The sequence below is a fragment of the Chrysemys picta genome, chromosome 13 (genome assembly GCF_011386835.1).
Source record: "Chrysemys picta bellii isolate R12L10 chromosome 13, ASM1138683v2, whole genome shotgun sequence".
NCBI classification, from domain to species: domain Eukaryota; kingdom Metazoa; phylum Chordata; order Testudines; family Emydidae; genus Chrysemys; species Chrysemys picta.
Window position 1 is genome coordinate 51743073 of NC_088803.1, and position 23822 is coordinate 51766894.

The 23822-nt window shown below is 45.9% G+C and overlaps 1 protein-coding gene across 2 annotated transcripts; it reads right to left on the minus strand.

Moving 5' to 3' along the window:
- Nucleotides 1-2416: 2416 nt before the first annotated feature.
- On the minus strand, nt 2417-20413 carry TNFRSF6B (TNF receptor superfamily member 6b). Of its 2 annotated transcripts, none has more exons than XM_005291735.5 (5): nt 20334-20413; nt 13679-13860; nt 12270-12648; nt 9958-10155; nt 2417-3388 (listed from the first exon to the last, which is right to left on the minus strand). In XM_005291735.5, exons 2-5 carry the CDS (start codon nt 13751-13753, stop codon nt 3105-3107), a joined length of 936 nt encoding a protein of 311 aa, XP_005291792.2. In that variant the 5' UTR covers nt 13754-13860; nt 20334-20413; the 3' UTR covers nt 2417-3104. The 2 variants fall into 2 exon arrangements, with proteins under 2 accessions (XP_005291792.2, XP_005291791.2); XM_005291734.5 differs by lacking the exon at nt 20334-20413 and adding an exon at nt 16240-16468.
- Nucleotides 20414-23822: the final 3409 nt, after the last annotated feature.

Genomic DNA, 23822 nt, shown 5'->3' on the forward strand with positions numbered 1-23822 from the left:
GTTGAGAGAAGGGTCCCTGCAGCTGGCAGGTGGTTTGGGAGAAGTTGCCCTATAGTGGGTGAAATGACTTGTGGGCAAAGGCCTTATGGGGTTAAATGGGATGTAAGTGGTGCACAAGCCCAGTGAAGGGGGAATTTCATCCCAGAGCCCTAACACCATTAGAGCAGCGATACTCAGACTGAGGCTTGCGAGTGGGTCTTTAATGTGTCTCCAGCAGCTCTTTGCATCAAACACTGCATGCTTTAATTATTAACCAATCAGGATGCTTTTACTAGGTTATTAACCAATTAAGTTATTCACTTGCACTAAGTGATTAACCTGTCCTGTTTCAATATGAATATACAGTGCTGTAGTAAATGAAACTATGAATTCACACGACTGTGGCTCGTTTGGGTCACGTCGATCACTAACTTGGCTCCTGAACCTCTGAGGTCTTTACCAGATAAAACTGCGAAGACGGACGAGTGCCAGCTATCCTGAGGGAAACTTCGGAGGGAACCAGCTACTAGATGGTTCGATTAGTCTTTCGCCCCTATACCCAGGTCGGACGACCGATTTGCACGTCAGGACCGCTACGGACCTCCACCAGAGTTTTCTCTGGCTTCGCCCTGCCCAGGCATAATTAATTGGCCTCTCAGAGTTGGTAAGACAACTCCCATCTGTTTATGCTCTCTGTATGTGTGTATATATATCTCCTCAATATATGTTCCATTCTATATGCATCCGAAGAAGTGGGCTGTAGCCCACGAAAGCTTATGCTCTAATAAATTTGTTAGTCTCTAAGGTGCCACAAGTCCTCCTGTTCTTTTTTCTCTGAGGTCTGCGTCTCACTGCATTAGACGAGCTGCTTTCTGCCCCCGTTTGCTGGACTATGTGGTGGGTTGAGGTTTTTTTGCACATTATCGGTTACTCAGAAAGCCCAGTTCTACAGCATGTTTGTGGTACATGCTCCCGGTCATCAGTTCTGGGCTTCTCCCCAATGTAAAGCTGACTCAGCGTCCCATGGAACAGGGGAACCTCCTGGTAAAGACTTTCCCACACCCTGTATTCCTGACTGCAACCAAAACTGTCCCGGGGGAATCCAAGGCAGGGATCAGGAGACGGCTCTGGGAGCTGGAGTGTCGGGCACATGTCTGGAGGGAATAGGGTGACCAGATGTCCCGATTTTATAGGGACAGTTCCGATATTTGGGGCTTTGTCTTATAGAGGCTCCTATTACCCCCCACCCCTGCTCGATTTTTCACACTTGCTGTCTGGTCGGCCTAGGAGGGAGGAGATGCGCACAGGAGAGCAGCTGGCTCTTGACATTAGATTTTTCACACCCCTCAGCAACTTAATTTTCTAGGTGTGGCGTGGTTAATGTCCTGCTGCGTACATGCTGGGACTTTCACAGCCTGGACAATGCGTTAGTACTGGGATCTGAGATGACAAGCAGAATGACATGAAAACTATTTGGGTTTCCAATTGTAATAGTCCTGTGGGGATCTCCACTCTTCAAGCAGTTTGTACTGAGAGAGCTGACTTTTAGACAGACTTCCTTGTGCTGTAAGTCATTCTTCCTAAAACTCGGGGGGGGGGGGGGGGGAGAGGGAATGTTCAGAAGCAGATGAATTAAGGCTCAAACAGCCCGTTGTGGCCAGAGCCATTTAAAGTTGGTCTTGAACAGTGAGGCTGCTCCAGGTGGAGAAATCTTCTGAGTCCTTTAAACAACCACTGACGCGGGAAAACCATTCTCTCCTTCCCCATAGTCGGTTCCTGGCAAGCATTCAGATAAGCAAAGCTATAAAAAGCTAAATTCGTCCCAGGGGGAAGCAGTGGTTTTGTGACGTCATGGCAGATCAGCTGAAGTGTACACGGACTTCCCTAAGGGTTTAAAAAAAACAAAACTCTCCTCCCAGCTGACGTATGCGGTGAGACACTCTGCCTCTCAGCCCCCATCTTACAGGAGCGGCATTATTTAGATTATGTAACTGTTTGCTGGCTCCGTAGCAATGTGAGTGTTTGCTGAGGGATATGTGCATGTGGCAGCGATCCATGGCCCTAAGGAGAACACAGCCATGAGGTCACCAAATGGCACCTGTCACGATGCTGCATTTTTAACGCAGAGATCAGGCCAGGGCCGAGCGGCGCAACAGGACTCAGACAGCAAGAGTCTAGGGCCTCGGTTCCAGCCACCAGTGCAAACCCTAGTGCAGACAGGAAACGTTGCTATTTGCACTGGTGCCTGCTTGAAAGTGTTTGCACTGGTTGAATAGAGTCTGATAGAGGTGTACATGTCCTATTCCAGGGGTTTGCATCGGTGGCTGAAATGGACACAACCTCTTGGTGCAGACAAGGATTAGGGTTTGCAGTCATGGTACGCGTGTGCGCATAAATCGGGCATTCCAAGACAGAGCCAGATGAAGAGAACGTGGAGTCTGAGGCAAATGTCATCTTTGCATTTCTCTGTATCAAACAAACATGACAAACTGTACAAAACAAGGCACTTGTAGAAATACATTTAAAAGAGGCTGTAACCAGTGACCTCAGGGGCATCTTATTGCGGACTCACCTCTCCCTGATAAACCCCTCTTTGAAAGAAATTTAACGTTGGAAGGTGAAAGGCAGCCACCCCCTGGAAACATTTGAATATCGTTTTAAAAATACGGTGCACTTTAAAATTAAACTCTGCACAGTGGCCCAAGGAAGGGCAACAGGGACTCGTGTGCAGTCAAGAAATAGGGCGTGCTCTCCCTGGAATGTTATGCATTTTGTTTCTGATAAAGTAAGAACATCTACTCCTCCTCCCCAGAGAGGAGGTTAAAAGTCAAAGTGCAAGTTTCTCCCAGAATTCTCATCCAGCTTCACTTGCAGTGAAGTTCCGCTAGCCGAGGCACAGCCTGCATTACAGACCTCACCTGCGGCCACGTTAGACAGACAGTGCACACACACTGGGACAGTGGTCAGCTGTCAGAATGGAGAGGATCAGGAATGAGTCAGAGACTCACCGTTCTCTACCCACCATTCATCTTCTCCAAGGTGCACCTCAAGTTAGTTTGTAGAAAGTTAATAAATTAATCAAGCTAGACAAAAACCAAAAACAAAAAAAACCCTAAACAGTTCTGTTAATTTTCTAACTCCAAGGAGAAACGTTTCCGCACCATCTCTTCCACGGTATACAGCTTCGCTGCCCGGAGCGCATTCAGCAACACTTTGATGAGCTCCAAGTGATCCTTCTTCAATTTGGTGAGATACGTGTGGAACTTTTCCTGAAAAGCAGGCCTGGTGTCCTTGTGGAGGATCCCCTTTTGGTGCCGCTCGAGGATTTGCTGGAGGCGCTTCAGCTTTCTCACCGAGATGTTCTGGTAAACCACAAAATCGATCACTGCTTGTTTGCAGTCCTCATTCCCTAGAGCGGGGAGGAGAAAACCAGCATGAGGTTTAGAGCGCAGGGATGAAAGAGCAAACCCCATCAGAACTAGGAGAAAAACCCTAGTGCAACTGGACAGGTTCACGACATGAGGTCAGCAGCTGAGCCCCAAGTGGGCAGTCAACCAGCTGTCAGACCCAGCAGCACAGCCCGAGCTCTTAAAGAAATACTGTTCAAATTAGACAGTCTAAAATTTTACCCTGACATTTGTCCAGTCTTATACCTGCTGGTCTCATCCCATGGCTTCCACGGATGTATTTGTCCTACTGATTCTTGCACAAGGCCTGCTGCAAACAGAGCCTGATTTTCAGACCTTGGCTATGCACACATCTTGGGCCCACCTTTGTGCCTGTATTACCAGATGTACACGTGACAATCCCTGTGTGTGCGCACACGGCTAGAGAGAGATCTGTGTGGCCAATTTGTTTGTGCACGTGTGCATACACAAACACTGCAGCGCATGTGCAAAGCAGGGGCACACTAGTGCACTGACCTAGCATGTGATTATTGGCTCCAGCCTGCATGAAAGCACCTGAATTATGCAGATTTGTTTGTTTACTGTAAATCAAACTAGCTGAGGAGAGAATATTGATTGCCCGTGTGAGTTGCTGGATTGATGGGTTATGCATAGAGCTGGGAGAACATGTTTAGAATCACAGAACTGGAAGGGACCTCGAGAGGTCATCTAGTCCAGTCCCCTGCACTCATGGCAGGCCTAAGTATTATCTAGACCATCCCTGACAGGTGTTTGTCTAACCTGCTCTTAAAAATCTCCAATGATGGAGATTCCACAACCTCCCTAGGCAATTTATTCCAGTGCTTAACCACCCTGACAGTTAGGAAGTTTTTCCTAATGTTCAAACTAAACCGCCCTTGCTGCAATTTAAGCCCATTGCTTCTTCTCCTATCCTCAGAGGTTAAGAACAATTCTTCTCTCTCTTCCTTGTAATACGTACTTGAAAACCATTATCATGTCCACCCTCAGTCTTCTCTTTTCCAGATAAACAAACCCAATTTTTTCAATCTGCCCTCATAGATCATGTTTTCTAGACCTTTAATCATTTTTATTGCCTGTCTCTGGACTTTCTCCAATTTGTCCACGTTTCCTGAAATGTGGTGCCCAGAACTGCACATAATACTCCAGTTGAGGCCTAATCAGCGCGGAGTAGAGCGGAAGAATTACTTTTGTGTTTTGCTTTCAACACTCCTGCTAATACATCCCCGAATGATGTTTGCTTTTTCTGGAACGGCGTTACACTGCTGACTCATATTTAGCCTTTGATCCACTCGGATCCCCAGATCCCTTTCCGCTGTACTCCTTCCTAGGCAGTCATTGCCCATTTTGTGTGTGCAACGGATTGTTCCTTCCTAAGTGGAGTACTTTGCATTTGTCCTTATTTAATTTCATCCTATTTACTTCAGACCATTTCTCCAGATCATTCTGAATTATCATCCTATCATCCAAAGCACGTGCAACCCCTCCCGGCTTGGTATCGTCCGCAAACTTTATAAGTGTACTCTTTATGCCATTATCTAAATCATTGATGAAGATACTGAACAGAACCCACCCAGAACTTATCCCTGTGGGATCCCACTTGTTATGCCCTTCCAACGTGACTGTAAACCACTGATAACTACTCTCCGGGAATGGTTTTCCAACCAGCTGTGCACCCACCTTATAGTAGCTCCATCTAGGTTGCATTTCCCTAGTTTGTTTATGAGCATCAAAAGCTTTACTAAAGTCAAGATATACCACCGTCTACCACTTCCCCCTATCCACAAGCTATCAGGTTGGTTTGATAAGATTTGTTCTGGACACATCCATGCTGCTGACAGTCACTTAGCACCTTATCTTCTAGGTGTTTACAAATTTATTGCTTAATTATTTGATCCATTATCTTTCCGGCTACAGACGTTAAGATGATGGGTCTGTAATTCCCCAGGTTGTCCTTATTTCCCCTCTTTATATATTGGCACTATATTTGCCTTTTCCAGTCCTCTGGAATCTCTCCCGTCTTCCATGACTTTTAGAAGATAATCACTAATGGCTCAGATATCTCCTCAGTCAGCTCCTTGAGTATTCTAGGATGTGTTTTATCAGGCCCTGGTGACTTGAAGACATCTAACGTGTCTAAGACATTTTTAACTTGTTCTTTCCCTATTTTAACTTCTGATCCTACCTCATTTTTACTGGTATTCACTATGTTAGACGTCCAATCGCCACTGACCTTCTTAGTGAAAACCAAAACACAATCATCATTAAGCACCTCTGCCATTTCCACATTTTCTGTTTTGTTCAACCCAAAACAATTTAGTTTTTGTTTCGGCGGGAGGAAAAATGAACAATTTCCATTTTGGTTCAAAATAGGGCTGTCAAGCGATTAAAAAAATTAATCACGATTAATCTCACTGTTAAACAATAATAGAATACCATTTATTTAAATATTTTTGGATGTTTTCTACATATTCAAATATATTGATTTCAATTACAGCACAGAATACAAAGTGCACAGTGCTCACTTTATATTTATTTTTGATTACAAGTATTTGTACTGTAAAAATGATAAACAAAATAGTATTTTTCAATTCACCTCATACAAGTATTGTAGTGCAATCTCTTTATTGTGAAAGTTGAACTTACAAATGTAGAATTATGTATACAAAATTGCATTCAAAAATAAAACAATGTAAAAATTTAGAGCCTGCAAGTCCACTCAGTCCTACTTCTTGTTCAGCCAATCGCTCAGACAAACAAGTAAGACTGAGTGGACTTGTAGGTTCTGATGTTTTACATTGTTTTGGTTTTGAGTGCAGTTATGTAACAAAAAAAAAAATCTACAATTCTAATTGCACTTTCAGGACACAGATTGTACTACAGTACTTGCATGAGGTGAACAGAAAAATACTGTTTCTTTTGTTTGTCATTTTTACAGTGCAAATATTTGTAATCAAGAATAATATACACTTTGATTTCAATTACCACACAGAATACAATATATATGAAAATGTAGAAAAACATCCAAAATATTTAATCAATTTCAATTGGTATCCTAGTGTTTAACGGTGCGATTAATCGCGATTATTTTTTTAATCTCAATTCATTTTTTTGAGTTAATCACGAGTTAACTGTGATTAGGCGACAGCCCTAGTTCAAAACAAACCAAATTTTTTTTTTTTTTTTATTTTTCAGTTCAGCCAGCAAACCGAAAATCAGTCCAACACTCAGCTCTCATGGGTTGAAGAAATGGCACTCGCCTCATTAAAATTAAGTGCTCAGGTAAAGGACCCAGATAGAAAATAGGGGGGAGAGACAGAGGGAAGGTACCTCATTGGTCAATGTTGGACCCACATTCCTAGGGCCAAAGGTGCCACATTTGGGGGGGGCACTAGCGACTCTGGGATATGGTTACTTTGATTTGGGTCTATGCCCTGCAGTGTGGACGTCAGAGCCCTAGGTTCGAACACATGTTAGAAAAGTCTTAACCTAGGGTTAAAATACAATGTAGATACTCAAGCCCAGGCTTCCTAACACGGGTCAGCTGACGCGAGTCCCAGTAACGCTGGGCTTACCCTAAAGGGCCATATGCATCCCCTGTGTAAATGCACAGAGTGAATTTGGGCCTGATCCTATATGTCGTACTGCAGGCCAGAAGCTCACAACAGAGATGGACCCAAGAGATCAGGACCCAAACGCTCCCAAAACGTAGCAGTGCCCAGACCTGGATTAAGGAAGGGGCTTTTGTGGCTGCAGCCCGGGACCTGGGCTCAAGGGAGGCCCCGCAAAAATAAATCACAGGAGCGATCTCTGGGGCTCTCAGGCTGCCTGTCCTGGCCCCACGCTGCTCCCAGAAGTGGCTGGCTGCTGGCAGGTCTCTGCAGCCCCTGGTGGGGGGGAGGGGAAAGGAGGCTCCACGTGCTGCCCCTGCCCCCAGCACCATTCCCGCAGCTCCTGCCATTGGGAGCTATGGGGGCGGCGCTTGTGGGCGTGGGCAGCGCACAGAGACACGCTGTCCCCCTCCCGCCAGGGGCATGCAGAGACATGCCAGCAGCCAGCCACTTCCAGGAGCGGCGTGGGGCCATGGCAGGGAGGCAGGCAGGCTGAGCCCTGCTGCGCCACCGGCCGGGAGCTGCCTGTGGTAAGCACCTCCCGGCCGAAGCCTGCACCTCTCACCCCCTCCTGCACCCCACATTCCCTGCCCCTGGTTAGAATCCCCCACCTGTACCCAAACTTCCTCCTGGACTCCACATCCCCTCCTGCACCCTAATCCCCTGCCCCTGGTTAGAATCCCCCACCTGTACCCAAACTTCCTCCTGGACTCCACATCCCCTCCTGCACCCCACATTCCCTGCCCCTGGTTAGAATCCCCCACCTGCACCCAAACTCCCTCCTGGACCCCACATCCCCTCCTGCACCCTAATCCCCTGCCCCTGGTTAGAATCCCCCACCTGTACCCAAACTCCCTCCTGGACCCCACATCCCCTCCTGCACCCTAATCCCCTGCCCCTGGTTAGAATCCCCCACCTGTACCCAAACTCCCTCCTGGACCCCACATCCCCTCCTGCCTCCCAATCCCCTGCCCCTGGTTAGAATCCCCCACCTGTACCCAAACTCCCTCCTGGACCCCACATCCCCTCCTGCCTCCCAATCCCCTGCCCCTGGTTAGAATCCCCCACCTGTACCCAAACTCCCTCCCGGACCCCGCACCCCCTCCTGCACCCCAGTTCGCTTCTGCACCAAACTCCCTCCCAGGAAAAAGATTTGTATGCAGGGGCCACACAAAGTCTAATAACCCCGGGCCCAGAGGAAAGCTAATCCAGTCCCGGAGTCACGTCTGTTTACATCAGCAGAAAATTTAAGCCTATCTACAGAGTTTGTATTTGTATACAATTACTGACGTGCCTGTGTGTATCTGTAGCTATGTACATAGAGACATACACAGGCATAGTACACACACGCTACGCTGCTGAGTAAGAACACTTGCAAATTGGGAGTTAAAAATATCCCTCCATTCATAAGTTTCCCGTTTTGCAAGTGCACTGTTGCTCAAGAGATGAGTGTGTGTATAAAAACAACCCCAGGGCAGGGTTCAGAGCCAGTTGCTGATGCTGAACGAGAGAAGGGCACGTGCCGATGACAAATTGGAAAAGAAGCAAGTGATAATGAACATCTCAGCTGCTACCATCGCCCCTTTGGGAAAAGGCTGACTCAAAGAATGGGGCATGAGCCAAGATTCCATTTATGGAATTGCCAACCTCTGCTCTGACTGGAATTTACTGAAATTCCATTGCATCACATTCTTGATGAGGAGAGAAGAATATTGACCAGGGAGAGGGACTCCGGGGGGATGAAAAACAAGAGATTCCTTCTGCCACATTTGCTGGGGGACGCATCCCTTCTGCTGCATGCTGGGCAAAGGGAAGCTATTGTTTGTGGAAGACACAGAGGCCAGATTCTGCCCTCTGTTACACCAATACAGCCTCATGGAAGCCAAAGGGACAGATTCACTAGAACGTGGGAGCAAATCCATTGTCTTCATTCCTGCCCAGTGCAGTGACTGCCTGGCACAGGTCCATGGCAATCTGCCTCAGTGGGTCGGTTTGAGAATGAAGGTTAAATGGGAAGGAGTCACTAACGAAGTGAAACCAAAATTTAAACAAGCTAAAAATAGAGACTGGGGGCTACAGTCGGGAAAGGCAGCACGAGCTGCCCTGTCTGCGGCACCACTTCTGCACCTGCTGCGGATTCCTGATCTAGTTCCAGTTTCCTGCACGATTCAGTGCTGTGTGTCTTGGGCTGCCAGAAGGACAGTGCTAGATACTTCAGAACAACATGTTCTCACTACCACTTCAGACAGTACGTAACATCTACAGGGGGGAGGGATAGCTCATTGGTTTGAGCATTGGCCTGCTAAACCCAGGGTTGTGAGTTCAATCCTTGAGGGGGCCACTTAGGGGATCTGGGGCAAAATCAGTATTTGGTCCTGCTAGTGAAAGCAGGGGGCTGGACTCAATGACCTTTCGGGGTCCCTTCCAGTTCTAGGAGATAGGTATAGGTAGGTAACAGGCTGACTCTGACATGCCTTGTGCCCTGATGCAGGCAATATCTGGGGACAGGAGATCAGCAAAAAGGAAAAGGTGCCAACAAGGAGATCTTCCTGACAGCTAGACTGAGAGATCGGGATGGGAGGAAAACAGGGGCAGGGACAAGCCAAGGAAAGTGCCATTAATTGAAAGAGACAATGGCTGGAGAAGGTGCCAGGGGACCCTGTCTAAGATGATCTTAGCCAAGCTTTCAGTGAATTCGGGGGGATTCGTTTGTCCTTTTTGTAGTTTAATTAAAACCAATTTTGTACTTATAAAATTCCACTGGAACCGATCCTATACATTGGGGTAGAACAAGCTGCACCGGAATGTTTCACTCCAGCTCGGTTAGCAACATGATTCTAGCGCATGCGTTCCCCTCCCCCCCCGCACCCAGGCAGACCTGAATAATCCCCCACTCTATGTTCGTTAATGCTATTCCGTCCCAAGGAGACCTGGATCCTCACCTGAGTCCTGGGTGCCGTTTCCCTTGAACATCCTGCAGGTGGTACACAGGGTGTCATGGAACTGGTTTCCTACGACATTAGTCTCCTTTCCCTGCTGCGAGCAGCTCTGGTGCGCCTTGCACGGCTCTGTACTGGAGCTGGAGGACGAGAAGAACCCCTGGGGGCACGTCTCACATTTTGTGTTCTGATGGGGAGTACCTGCAAAACGGGACACAGAAAGAGTCTGAGCAGTGAAGTACCTGCAGTACACGTCCATTGTGTTTGGGATAATGGCCCCTTAGGGAGCACAGTAAAAGAAGATGGCCCAGTTCGACGTTGTCCTGTGCCTATATAGTCATTTGCACCAGTGTAAAGTGAGCGCAAGCCACTACCCGATGTCTGGCACCCACTGTGCACTGGTGAAAATGAGTGCTCAAGGTGAAAAGCAATGGTGAATCTGGCCTTAAGTCTGCATCTGGTAATGCTCTGAGTTCCCTCTGGGCATAAGGGGACGTCAGAGAGAGATTAGGCTCTGTGTACACATCATTCATAGGATCAAAGAAGGGGCCCTGCCCTGGCCCAGTCCCCAGCCTTCAAGGAGGATGAGCAGTTACCAAACTTAGGATTTGGCTGCAAGACAGCTCAATGCTGGGACCCCAGCCAGCTAGGTTGGGAACACCGACTCGCGTGTTGATGATCATAAACAAACAAGGCAGAAAATCAAATAATAAGAGAGCAGCCAGCGCGCCAAGAGAAACCACACACGGGACAGAGCACTCCGCCTTTTCGGAAGCTGACGAGCCCTGCACATGAAACGAACGGCCGACTCTCTGATCTCAGGAGTCACTGCTCCAAAGCATGCAGCCCGCATCGTGCTACAAAGCCCTTTGAAGAACTTGCCATCTCTGTAACGTCAGCCCACCACCTTGGTGTGCGCCCAGACTCCTCTCTATTTCTGGATACCCAAGTAGTCGCAAACGTGAAAAATAAATGTCCTTTCCAGTTATATTGAGAAGCCTGCCTGCACCTCACTGTGGTTCGCATTCATGACTTCTGGGCTTCGTTACTGTCATTCCCCGGGTAGGAAGGTAGCATGCTTGGTACGAAATCACTAACCTTAAAAAAAGGTACAGCTGGTGCAGAATGAAGGAGCCCATCACCCCACAGTTTCACTCCCTTCAACTGGCCCCCATTCTACTTATATGGTCCTCATCACTGTCATCTGAGCACCTGGTCAAATTCAACCTACATGGAACTGGCCTAAATGACCTGGGCACCTAGCTCACACTGCCTAATCATGGCATCTCACAATAGTCATATTCCATGAGAACAAGCCATCAACCTCCCGCATGAGACTCATGTGCGCAGAAGACAGGGCTTTCCCGGTGACTGGCCTATAAATCTGGAATGCATTCATGGAGACTGACAGGGAAACAAACCACAATTTCTTCAGAGTAGGAGGCAAAATACACTGCTAGACCGAGCCTGCCTACTAGAAAACTGCGGCTTAAAACCAAAATAAATAGAGGCCAGTCCTTGATGACTGGAGCGGGGAGGGAAAAAGATAGACAGAGAGAGAAATACATCTTTGTGTGCATGTTGTAATTCTGGATAGCCCTCAAATACCACAGGGAAGGGGGTAATTTAAAAACTAGACAGAGTTGTGCTAAGGAAAAAAATAAAAACTCCCTAATATTCTTCAGTAATCCATGTGTCATCCTGAGCTAGGCTTCTGAGTCACCCTTAAATGCTCTTCGTTACATACCTGCTTTTTTGGGTGGGGTGGGGTGGGGTGGGGGGGTTATCAGTCTTATTTTCATTTGCCCCTTTTCCATCTTTAATATATGCTTTCAAAATCACCAAATAAGGATTCCAGAAAGCAGCCCCATGGCTAAGTTAATTTGTCAGTGCCATCCCAGTACTGAGACACCAAGCAAACCTCTTCTGGCCCTCACAATGAACCTTCCTTGCCCACATGCCTTATTGCCTTCAGCCCTGGGTGCCCACAAGAGATTATAGTCAAATTAGCAGGAACCGTTGAAATATTTATACTTGGACAACAGTAGTAGAATGTTGCTCGTTCAGAGGACGTAGCCACTAGATGGCGACATTCTCTCTCTCACTTGAGTGGATCTGACATCCCATCCAACAGAGGGCAGCGGTGCACATATATATGGTGAGAAAATACACACGCATAATGTCAGATTATCCACTACTGCTATTTAACAGGTGTCTCCTGGATTCTGACAGGACAGTAATAGCATGAGAATATAATAAGGCCCTTAGACACAGCTCTACACCCCTTGCCTCAGTACTCCAGCTGCAATACATACCCAGCTTTACTACTCCAGACCCGGAAGGACACTTGGCATGCTCGATGCAGAACTCGGACTCGGAGTAGTAGCCATGCTGACACTGGCATACTCTGTTGTGGGTGGAGTTGCACGGATGCAGCTCGACCTGCAGCTCTCCGCAGATGACGTTGCAGTATCGGCATTTCTCCAGGTAGTTCCAGTACTGCGTGTAGTGCAGATCTGGACATGCGGCGCACACTGTGGGTTTGTCTCTGGTGCAGTGCTGTGCCACAAAGGTTCCCGGCGGGCACTGATGGCACACCACCTTGTTGTTAGTCACGGGGTCTCTCCATGGGTAGGTGGGAGTGGTGCTGGAGATAGGCACAGCCAGGAAAAGCACAATAGCACCAACCATCCACTAGTGTAAAAAGACACAAAGAACTATCAGACTTTCACTTGCCCTCTTGCAGAAGGGCATCACAATTACAGCAGCTGGGTACCAGAAGGGCCTCTCATGATTACCACTGGGCCATGAGAAACCATTCTGGATCACACTCTTATCTGCCCCATCTATCTCCTCCTCCCACTCACCTTTCCATGCTGCCCCATAGGCATGGAATGCGCCCCCCCATCCTGACTCTCTAACCCACCACTTCTGCCCACCCCAAGTGCCTGCTTCTTGCCATGCCCACAAGAAGGGATTGAAACCAATTTTAAAAATCCCCTTCATTCCTCCTTCCCCAGCATAAGCCCTCTTGTCCCTGCTGGCTCTCAGCCCTTCGGGGCAGGGCCTTTCCATGTTGTGTCTTGTCTAGCACACTGCAGACAAGGACCTATTCGAGCAGCCAAATTCACTGAGACCCCTGAACAAGTATATGTTCTCCATATCCTTCGTTAGTGCCCCACGCTGGTCCGAAAGGGAGTTTTGCCATTGACTTCAATGGGGCGAGGATGTAGTCCTTAGCAGACCCAATACAGAAGTGCAATGTTCGAGTGAATGGAGCTGCTTTGGGATTACAGGTTTTCCCCGGCTTGCAGTGATGTAGGGAATTTTACCAGACAAGAGCCCCACGAAAAGCAGAAAACAAAGACACTCAGATACAGAACCCTCAAAGAGGAGCAGAGTGATTTAACTAACTTCCTGAAATTTACCAACACCCTGCCAGGTTTAAAAGAAAAGAAATGGAGTTGGATGTTAAGATGGGACAAAATTACAATTTAGAGCCTTTTAGAACATGAGGTTCTGACTAAGGACTGAAGGCCCCGGGTGTGTGGAGCGGGAGTTTTCCATAAAACACAGAGACACTAACATTTTCATACAAATTTAAAACCCTTTGAGAAACAAGGGGGGCTTCACTAAAGGTCTGGAGAGCCACAGAGCCTTCTTTGGTTCCCCCCTTCCCGTTAAAAATACATTAGACCAACATCAAGAGCAAACAGGCTGTTACCTTGGATGAATGTCTCACATTCAGTGTGCGGTTGGACAGCATAGCACTGTGGATGGTGTTAGTATTAGAACTCATGGTATTTGGAGACGTCTTCAGATGCTTGGATTGGGCCCTAATTGATTTCTGTGCTGCTTCTCTTCTCCTGGGATGCAGTGATGCTAATTTCTGCTAAAGTTCCAGCTCTGTTGCATTCAGAGAGAGACACAGTAAAGAGCATGAATTATTAGTGGACAGCTCTTATCCAGGATGCTGTCAATATCACTACACAGATGTGATGCACTGTTTGAATCCTGGTGTGTCTAAAAGTGTTGCTGAAGAAGTCCAAGAAGAACAAGAGTTACAGCCGCTCACCAAAGGCTGAGATCTCTCACTCCTGGCTAGGATTTTAAATGATCCAGCCTAAATAAGCAGAGTTCCTCTTTATTGTGATCTCGACAGTAATATTCAATCAGCCCCAGAGTTGGGGGCACAATTCCAATATTCACAGGGTGCTCTGGAACGCAAGAATGTTAACCGTGATTGCAATATCAGTTATGCAACACTGGGCCATTGTGTAGTACAGGTGGGGTCTTAAGGAAGGGAAGGGACTCAGTGACTTGGAGACAGGGAGTGTGAAAAGAAAGTCACCTCAATCCACTCAGAATGAGGTTCCTAGAGCATATCCCAGGGAACTCCAGAGAATGCCTCAGAGTGGGCAATTTTGAACTGTCTTAGACTATATGACTCCACTTACTGGAGTTAGTCATTTGGTCGTTATGGGCCCCTATGCATTTAAAGAGAACATAGAAGAGGATATTGCAGTAGCCACATTGAGGAAATGATACATGGATAAGAGTTTAGGCAGAGCAGAGATGTAGGTAAAGTTTAATTCTCTTGAGTCTGGAGATGTGCAGCAGGTGGATTCACAGACAAAGGGAGATGTGAGAAGGAAACTGTCAGACAAGTTTTCTGAGAAGATCTGGATTAGAGAGAGCAATAGGGAGTCAGACACAAAAGTCAAAGAATTCTTTACTCAGAAGGTGGCCTTCGAAACATTTAACACGAGGAAGTTATGTGTATCTAGGAGCTGGCAAAGTCAAGACCGGCATAAAGATGAGAGACGGAGGGAGCAAAGAATGAGATGATCTTCCTTTTGCACTGGTATAATTGCATGACAGTTGGTAAACAATTATCCCCTATGCTATTGTTGCCCACTGCTCAGTGTACGTTTCGCATCCCCTTCTGTGCCTGATCCACAGAGGATGTCTGCTACAGCTACCAACCAGGGACGTAGTCCTTTAGCTCAAGCTGTTGGAAGTCTGGCCTCAGCTCCAGAGATCCTGGGTTAACCCCGTGGTGGTGACTAACATGATGATTGTTACCCTATGACCTGATTTCATTCAGTATTTTAAAAAGACATAATTGAGGTACAGCAGTTTAAATATTGACTCTGAGCCTTCAGTAAAAAAGTCTATGCAAAAGTGATATGGATTTTTATCAAGGGTCTAACTGAATATTTAAGAAGCACAATGCAGTAATTCTGAGATGGATACATACAAATTTCTACCAGAAAAACTAGAACAAGCTGCCAGGCAAGTAGACTGGTCTATCAGCTTAAAACCATCTGCTTTATAAAGTTTGTAATTACATACTAAAGCTTCTACAATTTACTGGGGAAAAAAGGACACTTGAAAATGTTACCCTATTTAACGACATGACTTAGGAGCCTTGAAAGTCAAGGAGAACATCACACACATTTCATCAACCTGGTTTGCAAAGGTGCTGATAGCTTCCAGCTCCCTCTGAAAAATCAGTCTGCTATATCTATACTTCTCTCTCTACACACACGCACACACACAGTTTGCATATACACATGATTATAGATGATACACAGACATATATGACACACTCATAAAAATCAGTCCTAATCACACAAGAGTACAAAATTCTGAAACAAACAAAGACTCATGCAAACTTTACTTTCTATCCTGTCTTGTATTTCTAGGGCTTCTGATTTTAGCTTTTCACTGATAAATACTGCGATAACACCCCGTTACAAAAATAAATAAAATTGTGTTTACCCAGTAAACAGCAGAAAATCACTGGAAATGGTTACTTGTATCTAACGGCTTGTCTTCAGAGAGCACTACTGCGCATTACAGGGGGTATGATTTCTAAAGCACACTAATGTGTTGCGCATAATTAATCCCTGTCAACCCTGCTGGTGTGCACTAAAGTGTCCCTAGTGTGCTTTAATAGAACAGTTTGAACCAGAGCGAGGCTAAAGCGCACCACGGAATGTGACGAAGAGCGTACGCTTTACAGGGTGCTAGTGTAACGAGTAACACACACGCTCACTGCGGTAGCGTAGACAAAGAGAAAGTCCCGAAACACCTCTGATTTCTGGACATCTACCTAAAAACTCAAAAAAATTGCTAAAAAAAACACACCTGGTCCCCCAAATGAAATGAATAAACCCTGAAAAACTGAAGCCCGGTTTAATAAAGCGAGTTCTCACACACAGGTATACACAGCCACACACCACACCTCACCCCCCCCGCGGCTGCCTTTCCCCTCCTTACCGGGCCGAGCGCTGGTGCTCACAGCTGCTGCCCCGGCGGTCTCTGCCTGCCCGGCCACCTACCCCGGCACTTTATAACGCCGCCGAGCCAAGCCCTGCCCCTACAGCAAGGCCTGGGAATCGCCTCTTGCGTAAGAAGACGGAGCTGTGATGAATCATCAGCCGCCAGCCCGGGGCAGTCCGCGGGAGCGGGGCTGCAGCGACCGCACAGGACCCAGCCTCCGCCGGCTGCCTGGTTTCCCTCCGGCCAGGGCCGGGCGGCAGGTTCTCCTCCCTGCGCCAGGCGCAGCGCCCCGGGATGCCAGCTCTCTCCCCGCCAGGGCTCGGGGCCGGGCCGGTCTCCAGCCGCTGCCGGGACGCCGCGCAGAGCGGCCGGGCAGCACCGGGTGGAGGGGACACGTGCCCCTTACCTGGGAAGCCGCTGCACCTCCCTTGGCTGGGGAAAGGCACCCAGGAGAGGTGACGGGGTCCCCCAGTGAGGTCCGCAGTACAGGGTGACCAACAGGGGATAAGGCAGCCGCCCCTTTCATTAGTCAGCAGCACCCCCCTTGGCTCCTCCTGGAAACTCCCCCCCCCTGGAAGGGGGCTCTAAATAGGCACTAGGCAGCTCCAGAAGGGGGGTCACCTCCCCCTTTTCAGCCTGTCCCTGCTGCAGGGCTTGGGGCTGTATTTAACTGCAGGTGAAAGTGCTTGGGAGCTCAGCCCTTTCTGAAAATCAGGCCCGTGTAAGATGTCACAGGTTGTTCCCCCCACCCTACCCCTTGAAGCCCCCAGAATCATTAGGCACTTTGGAAAAATCAGGACTTCTCTCTTTCCCTGGGGGTCTGGTTCTGTTCCCAGTGAAGTCAATGGCAAAACTCCCACCCACACAGGACTGGATCCAATCTGAACACACACAGTTCTAAGAGACATCCAGAAAGCCGCCCAACTTATCTGCTTCCTTTTTAGGGGAATATTTTCTTCTTTTGCCAAAACACAATAAAAAAAAAAATCTGTTACTCGAAAGCTTGGCTCCACTTTCCCATGCACACTGGGGCATGGGTTAGAATTTTCTAACAATAATTAATCGCTATGTCCAGGCAGTTTTGTATGTACTGTATTTGAATCAAAACTGTGTGCGTGCGCACACGTGTGTATTTGCCTTGAATATTTGTCCAGGAAGCAAATGAGATCTGAAATTTTGCACATGCCCCATCTGCACGCTCCAGTTTGAGTATTACACATTTTACCCTGACACATCAGTAATTGATTTACCGGGGGAAGGCAGGGAAATTCCCCCTCTATACATTCTCTTCCCTAGCTGTAAATGTTCAATAACTTCCCAGTCAGGGAATCTTTTTGTCACTTACATATTTGTTGCCTGCATCATCAGTAGCTAAATATGCCCCATTCCCCAACGTCATAAGATCCCAGCACAGCATCACAGGCCACAAAGACCATTGCCATGGTCATTATTAGGGGAAGGTGAGGAATCTTGCAGAGAAAAAACTACCTCAGGCGCTCCATAGAGTTTCACTTTGCAAGATGCTACTGCATTGTCCCCCTCTATAGATCTAGCAAACTGCTCCTCAGGTCAAAACTCACAGGAGCAGGTACCAAGCGTTCTCAGACCCTGGCCACAGCTATGCATTCCCCTCATATAAGAGCCATGATTGACCACTAGACTGACCACCTTCAAAGATAATAGTAAAGCGTTTACTTGCCTTGGCTTTTCTATAGTAACCGAACCTTCCCTGGGTGTCCAATATAAGGAGAGAAAGTCAACATGTAAATACTGTAGTGATGTTCCTTAGCCAGACGCTGTAGCTCCTAAGGATCCATGGGGAAAGCAGATAACCACACTGATCCACTGGATAGACCTCTCCTCTGCCCTGCAGTCTAGGAAATCTTCCCCCATCAGGGTCCATCAGCTAATCCCCTCTGGCTGCACATGATGTGTGTGTGTGTGTTGGGGTGGGGGTGGGGGGCGGCGACACAAAGCAGAACACCCCAACTCGGGTCCTGTGAGAATCAATGCCCCATGTCTAATTCTCATCAGAAATCCTCAGAGAGCAGCTGCTTCTCATTTCTGACCTATGCTACCCTAACCACCCCTCACAATCCAGCCAAACCTGGTGGTCCGTCTGCAGACAGCCTCTGTGCACTCCATGGCAATGAATGTGCTCCAGCGCCCACTGCTCTGTCTTGTGCCCCACTTTCCTTACAAGTACTTCTGTCCTCTCTTCGCTAGCCCCGATGGAAGTAGCATGAGCTGAGTTACTCTTCAGTATACACTTCAGTACAGGGGCAGAACTGCTCCCCGACCAAGCTGGTATCTTGCCTCTAATCTCCTTACACTCTGACCCCTACCCCACAAACAAGTATATCTTGTGTTAGAGAGTGAGAGAAGCAGAGCAGAAATTGATAGCACTGTGCTAGGTGGAGAACAGGAAACTCATGATACTTTTTTTCCATTTCCTTCCAACAAACAGGAGAAAAGAAAACGTGCTATGTACGAAGCCACGCAATGTCACACTGCATTGACCTTGGGGAATCTTCTGGGGAATATTTTTCCCCTTTTGATTTTGCAATTGTTGCCCACAGACACACACCTATAGCAACACACCTTATGGGCACATAAGCCTGAATTGTTCTTCCGCTTATTTTCCTGGCATTCCAAGGATGTTTTGTAAATAAAAGTTCAATTGTGCTCATTAGATATTGACAAAGCATTTCTGAGCATCTCCTGCGTCAAACACAAGTATAAAACCTCTTCATTTAATTTGCATTGTAAACCATTCAGGATGGTGCCACAAATTCAACTTGAAGGTGTTTAACAGTGAAAAGTGATTATGCAGAATAGCACCTGCTTACTTTGCCACTCAGCTGCTGGCCTTTTACTTAGTTTTTATTGTTGTTCGCTCTGCAGAGCCGATGCAGTATGGGAGAGGGAGCTGAATTCTATTCAGGTTTGCACATAAACAGGATTGTTAACTAAACTCCTGTTGCAGGTGACTACTGGCGATGCACAAGCCAAAAAGAATGAAGCTTAAGCTGCCTGGGCTGGCACAGTTAGACCCCCCAAAATTGCTTTTTTACTTGCAAACTGGACAGATTTATCTAGACATCACTGAGACAATACATAGAAAACACCATGCTGCCATTTTTAGACATTTTTCAAAATAAGACTCCACTTTACAGGCTCAAAGCTCTATTTCTTATTAAAACTCTCCTGAGTAGGTTCTAATCACCACAGTATCTCAGCATTTTCCATTAGTGTGTATTAAACAACATGACTAACTTCTGCCGCATGTTTGTTCTCTCATCCTCTTCCCAGTGTGAGAAGCATGTGCAGCGGAGTGCCTTGTTTTGGTAGGGTCTCGTCTTTCTTTAATAAATATTCATGTTGCTGTGTATTCAGGTTACAGAAGGCAGGTCAAAGAAATGCACTTTGCACTTGGAGCGGAAGGAGATGGCGTTTGTGATGGGTTCCCCAAGAACATTGCCCAAATAAAGACTGCAGGATCAAACACCCATGTCCAAATCACTCACCATCCATGATATTGATAATTTAACACAGGTGCAACATTAATGTAACATTCTATATATACAGTTCTATGCCTTATCCTGCATGCTCTCACTATATATTTTATTTCCATAAACACACACAGTATATATAGTGTACGCACTGCGTACGTTACTGTATAGCCTTCCTTCTGACCACCTTAAAAAAAAAAAAGTGTGTGGGGTAAACATCCTGCACACCCAGGCAATAGATTAATGAAAGCAATTACTGCAAGTGACCCAGTAGTGCCCCCCCCCCGAGGAAGAGACCGTGTTTCCCATCCAAACAGGTCCCCCAATTACTAGCATTCAACAACCTTCAAAGGAGAGTCATGTACCATGTGTTTTGAAAAGCAAATGCAAAACCTATTAAAACAAAATGCAAAGCAGAGAGTCAGACATGGGGGAGACAAGTGGGAATTTCCTCCCAAAGAACCAGCTGTTGCATGAGTATCCTGCACGCGACTAGAATTAAGCAGGACCTACACTGAGCATTTCCTCTGACTGAGCAGATGGGACTAATCTTTAGTTGGAAACACAAAACTATCATACCTCCAACTCTAGGTCAGTGTTGGCTCTGCTCCCATTCTGAAGGGTGAATCCACATTTGAATCCTTGTTCTTACAGCCACTGGACCTGTCAAAGATCAATTTTATAATTTTACCAGAATTTGAAAAAGGATTGGACATGTGCGTGGAAGTCAGACAGGATTAAAACTATAACCGAGTGTTTGGAAGGGATAGAAGCCTTCCGGGCATAAACCAAACCTCTACGGATGGGGTTAAATGGTAGCTATCCTTGAGCTGGTTATTTCATGTGACTACTGCAGGGTTTTTTGTACATTCTCTCTAATGCATCTGATTCTGGCCACTGTCAGAGAGCCGATATTGTACTAGCTGGAAACGAGGTCTAGTCTGGTCTGGCAATTCCTACCATATGATAGAGAAGTAACAGGCTGACCTTTACAGGTCCGTATTCCAAATGAGGTTTTAGCTTTATTGCTGTTATTTTTAGGAAGCATGATCTGGATAATATTAATCTGCATGATTTGCAACCTCATTCAATTCAGTCACTGTCAGCAGGTGACTGGTAGGCGTTTGCTTCCTCAATATGCACTTATCTAAATCATTTTATTAAAACTAAATTATATATGTATATATAGTAGGCAGACAAGCTACAAATGTCAAAGTTTGAAAGTAGCAGCCACTTCCCTGGAAAGCAGGGATTTGAGAGGGATGCTGTGAATATCTGGTTGCCTGTTAGTTTCTGTGGAGATTTAACACACTTCATTCTCCGGTAACCAAAAGGCCAAATCATTTCTATTAACATATATGGATTTTCACAGTCTGTTGTCATTGTTAGCTACCCATTCACTCAGGATATTTCCAGGAAGTTGCAAGGGATTGGATGATGTGTAAACATTTGCAAATCTCTGAACAAGCTGAAATGGTAAACAGTCATACACTAATACTGTTGAATGGCTAAACAAGTGCAAGTGTTTATCTGGAAGATTTCCCCCTGATTTCCCAATATTTCAGATGAAAAACAGATCTGCATTAACACCCTTTATTGCAGATATTCTGATGAATGAAGCCATTGAATTTGCTAAGTGAAAATATTGGCTCATCTGCCTCGTGCATTACAGATGTCCAGGTGTTCATTTAAAATTGGCACTTCGATACTAGCCTTGTAAGGCTAACCAGTGAGTGGCTTCTGGCCCCGCAGCTAAATCCAAAGTATTATAGTTAATTTTTGTTTTATGACTTTAGTGCTCATTAGAGTTGCCACACTGACACTACTAAAGAGTGAAATTCTGTATCCACGGAACAGCAGCACCTTCTTCCCCCACCCACCTCACCTCCAACCTTTAGGAAGGTAAGAGTACAGTAAATCAATTACCTCAACCCAATTATTTTTGTACTATAAACTGTGTTAATTCAGAACCCAGCTAGAGACCCATCTATTGGTAAGATCACGGGACTGAAACACTCTGGCAGGGTTCCCACAGGCTATGGTAATACGCATAAATAAATAAATCATAACTCTGCCCACAATAATCATCCTCCATCTCACAAATGACCACTCTACATTCCTCAAACTATCCCTTCCCCAAACGCTTGTGATATATATCGAGATTTACAGTTGGCCCAGAAGGTTAATAAATCCACCGTCTCCAAATGTCTTCTTAAGATCCAACCACCCATCTCCCCTGCCCCCCAAGACATCCACACAGAAGAATGTGAAATGAAGATATTCTAGTTTGGGGGTTTATGTTTTTGGGATGGATGAGGAAAACAGCAAGATCACTCACCTGGTTATCTTCCCACAAACTTTACTGAACAATTTTCTATTTCTGTTACCTGAATAATTAGAATAATTTCCACCCATCAGACTGTGAAACCCAATAATCAAAAATTAGACGAAGTAAAATCCAGCTGCATGAGTCTGCAGCAGTTAAAGCTCCCTTAAATAGATACAGGTGAAGTGATCATTTCAAGGGATATCTCCACTACCAAAAGTAGTCCAAAATTATACTCTTCAGTGAAAACCCATGTTCTATCCTGTACTGCAACTTCCCTCTAGTGGTGAAAGGAGCAAGGTGCAGTTCTTTTAAATGACAGAGCAACTTAATGAAGTTTTTCCACACAACCAGAATCACAGACTGCACATTGCAGCGCACTGAAATATTCCACTGCCTCAAAGAGAGTTTCATTATAATAGAGTCCATTATGATTCTGCTCTGTGCCACAGGTTGCACGGGCCTAACGCAAGCAGTATTAAGGCGTGAAATTAGCACCAAAAATCAATGGCTGGAACGGAACACTCAGGAGTGGGTGTGGCACTTGATTCATGTGATGAGCTCAGATGACTTACAAAGATGCTGCAGGAGTGCTAAGCTGCTTTTCACTGACTATTTTTGATTTCCATGAAGTCACGATGACTGATACAGTTTTGTTAAAAAAGGCATAAAGGGGACTCCTGATTAGAAAAAGTATTTAGGTTGAGGATGATGTCATGTGACTAATACAAAGAAAATATCACCACTAAAAATATTTCATTATATTTAATGTGTGGAGACACCTTATCTGGGATGCCTGGTTTCCTCCACACCTATTCCTGTTTATCACTACACCATTGTATTATAGCCTCTCCCTCCCTAACCAGATGATAGCTTTGTGGTATCAGTCTGTTACAAGACCTTGGGGGCTTTAAAGAGGCAGGAATTTGTTGCTGGCCGCGTTTCAGCCCTACGGTCTTTCCAACATTACTATTTGCTGAATATCTTTCCTCTTGGTTTCCCTGCGTAAGTATAAGCTTCCAGGTTGAAACCTCATTTAACTACTATTTCCCATCCACGTTTATAACTACTACATCCCTTTGCATTATTTGTCCTTGCTGATGTCTCCCACACCTATCTTAGTATCAGCAGCACATCAGCAGAACTGACAAAAAGGTTTAAAAAAAAATCGGAAAAAAATAAAATGTGTGTGTATCTGGCTGAAGTCCTCAAAATCATCTGAGACTACTTTCCAAAAAACAAAGGAGAAAAAGTGACATCTAGGTACTCAGAAAAGCCAGAGACAGCAAAAATAAGCTAATATGCTAACTGTAAGGTGCTGGTAAATTTAAATGTACAGTAAAATATGTCCACATGTTAGGACATATTGAAGTCTGGAAGAAAATATTCCAGCACAAGATTGTCCTCAGATCCATCTAAATCCTCATATTTCAACTTCCCCTTCTAATTATTCAGTCAGGTAGTAAGGAAAAGCTTTTGTATCATCATCACTGAAAAACAAAATATACCCCCACCTTCTTCCAGTCTGAACTTGTTAGGAAAAAACACAGCAGCAGTTAAAACCAATAGATGTGAATTCAAATTGGAGCACACATGCATACTCACAATTCCACATTTTGACACACTAAAAGTCACATACCACACATGCACAACTAAGTTGTTTATAACTGAAGTTTCTTCTAATTTGTCAAAGACACTTTCCTAATTGTGGACAAAGTCTACGGCAAGTGTGAAATTTCAAA

Coding starts and splice junctions, on each gene's coding strand:
- TNFRSF6B (XM_005291735.5), bottom strand. CDS start 13,753: ATGAGTTCTAATACTAACACCATCCACAGTGCTATGCTGTCCAACCGC. Junction 10,156..12,269: donor GTCTGGAGTAGTAAAGCTGG/GTATGTATTGCA, acceptor CCCGTTTTGCAG/GTACTCCCCATCAGAACACA. Junction 3,389..9,957: donor AAACGGCACCCAGGACTCAG/GTGAGGATCCAG, acceptor TCCCCGCTCTAG/GGAATGAGGACTGCAAACAA.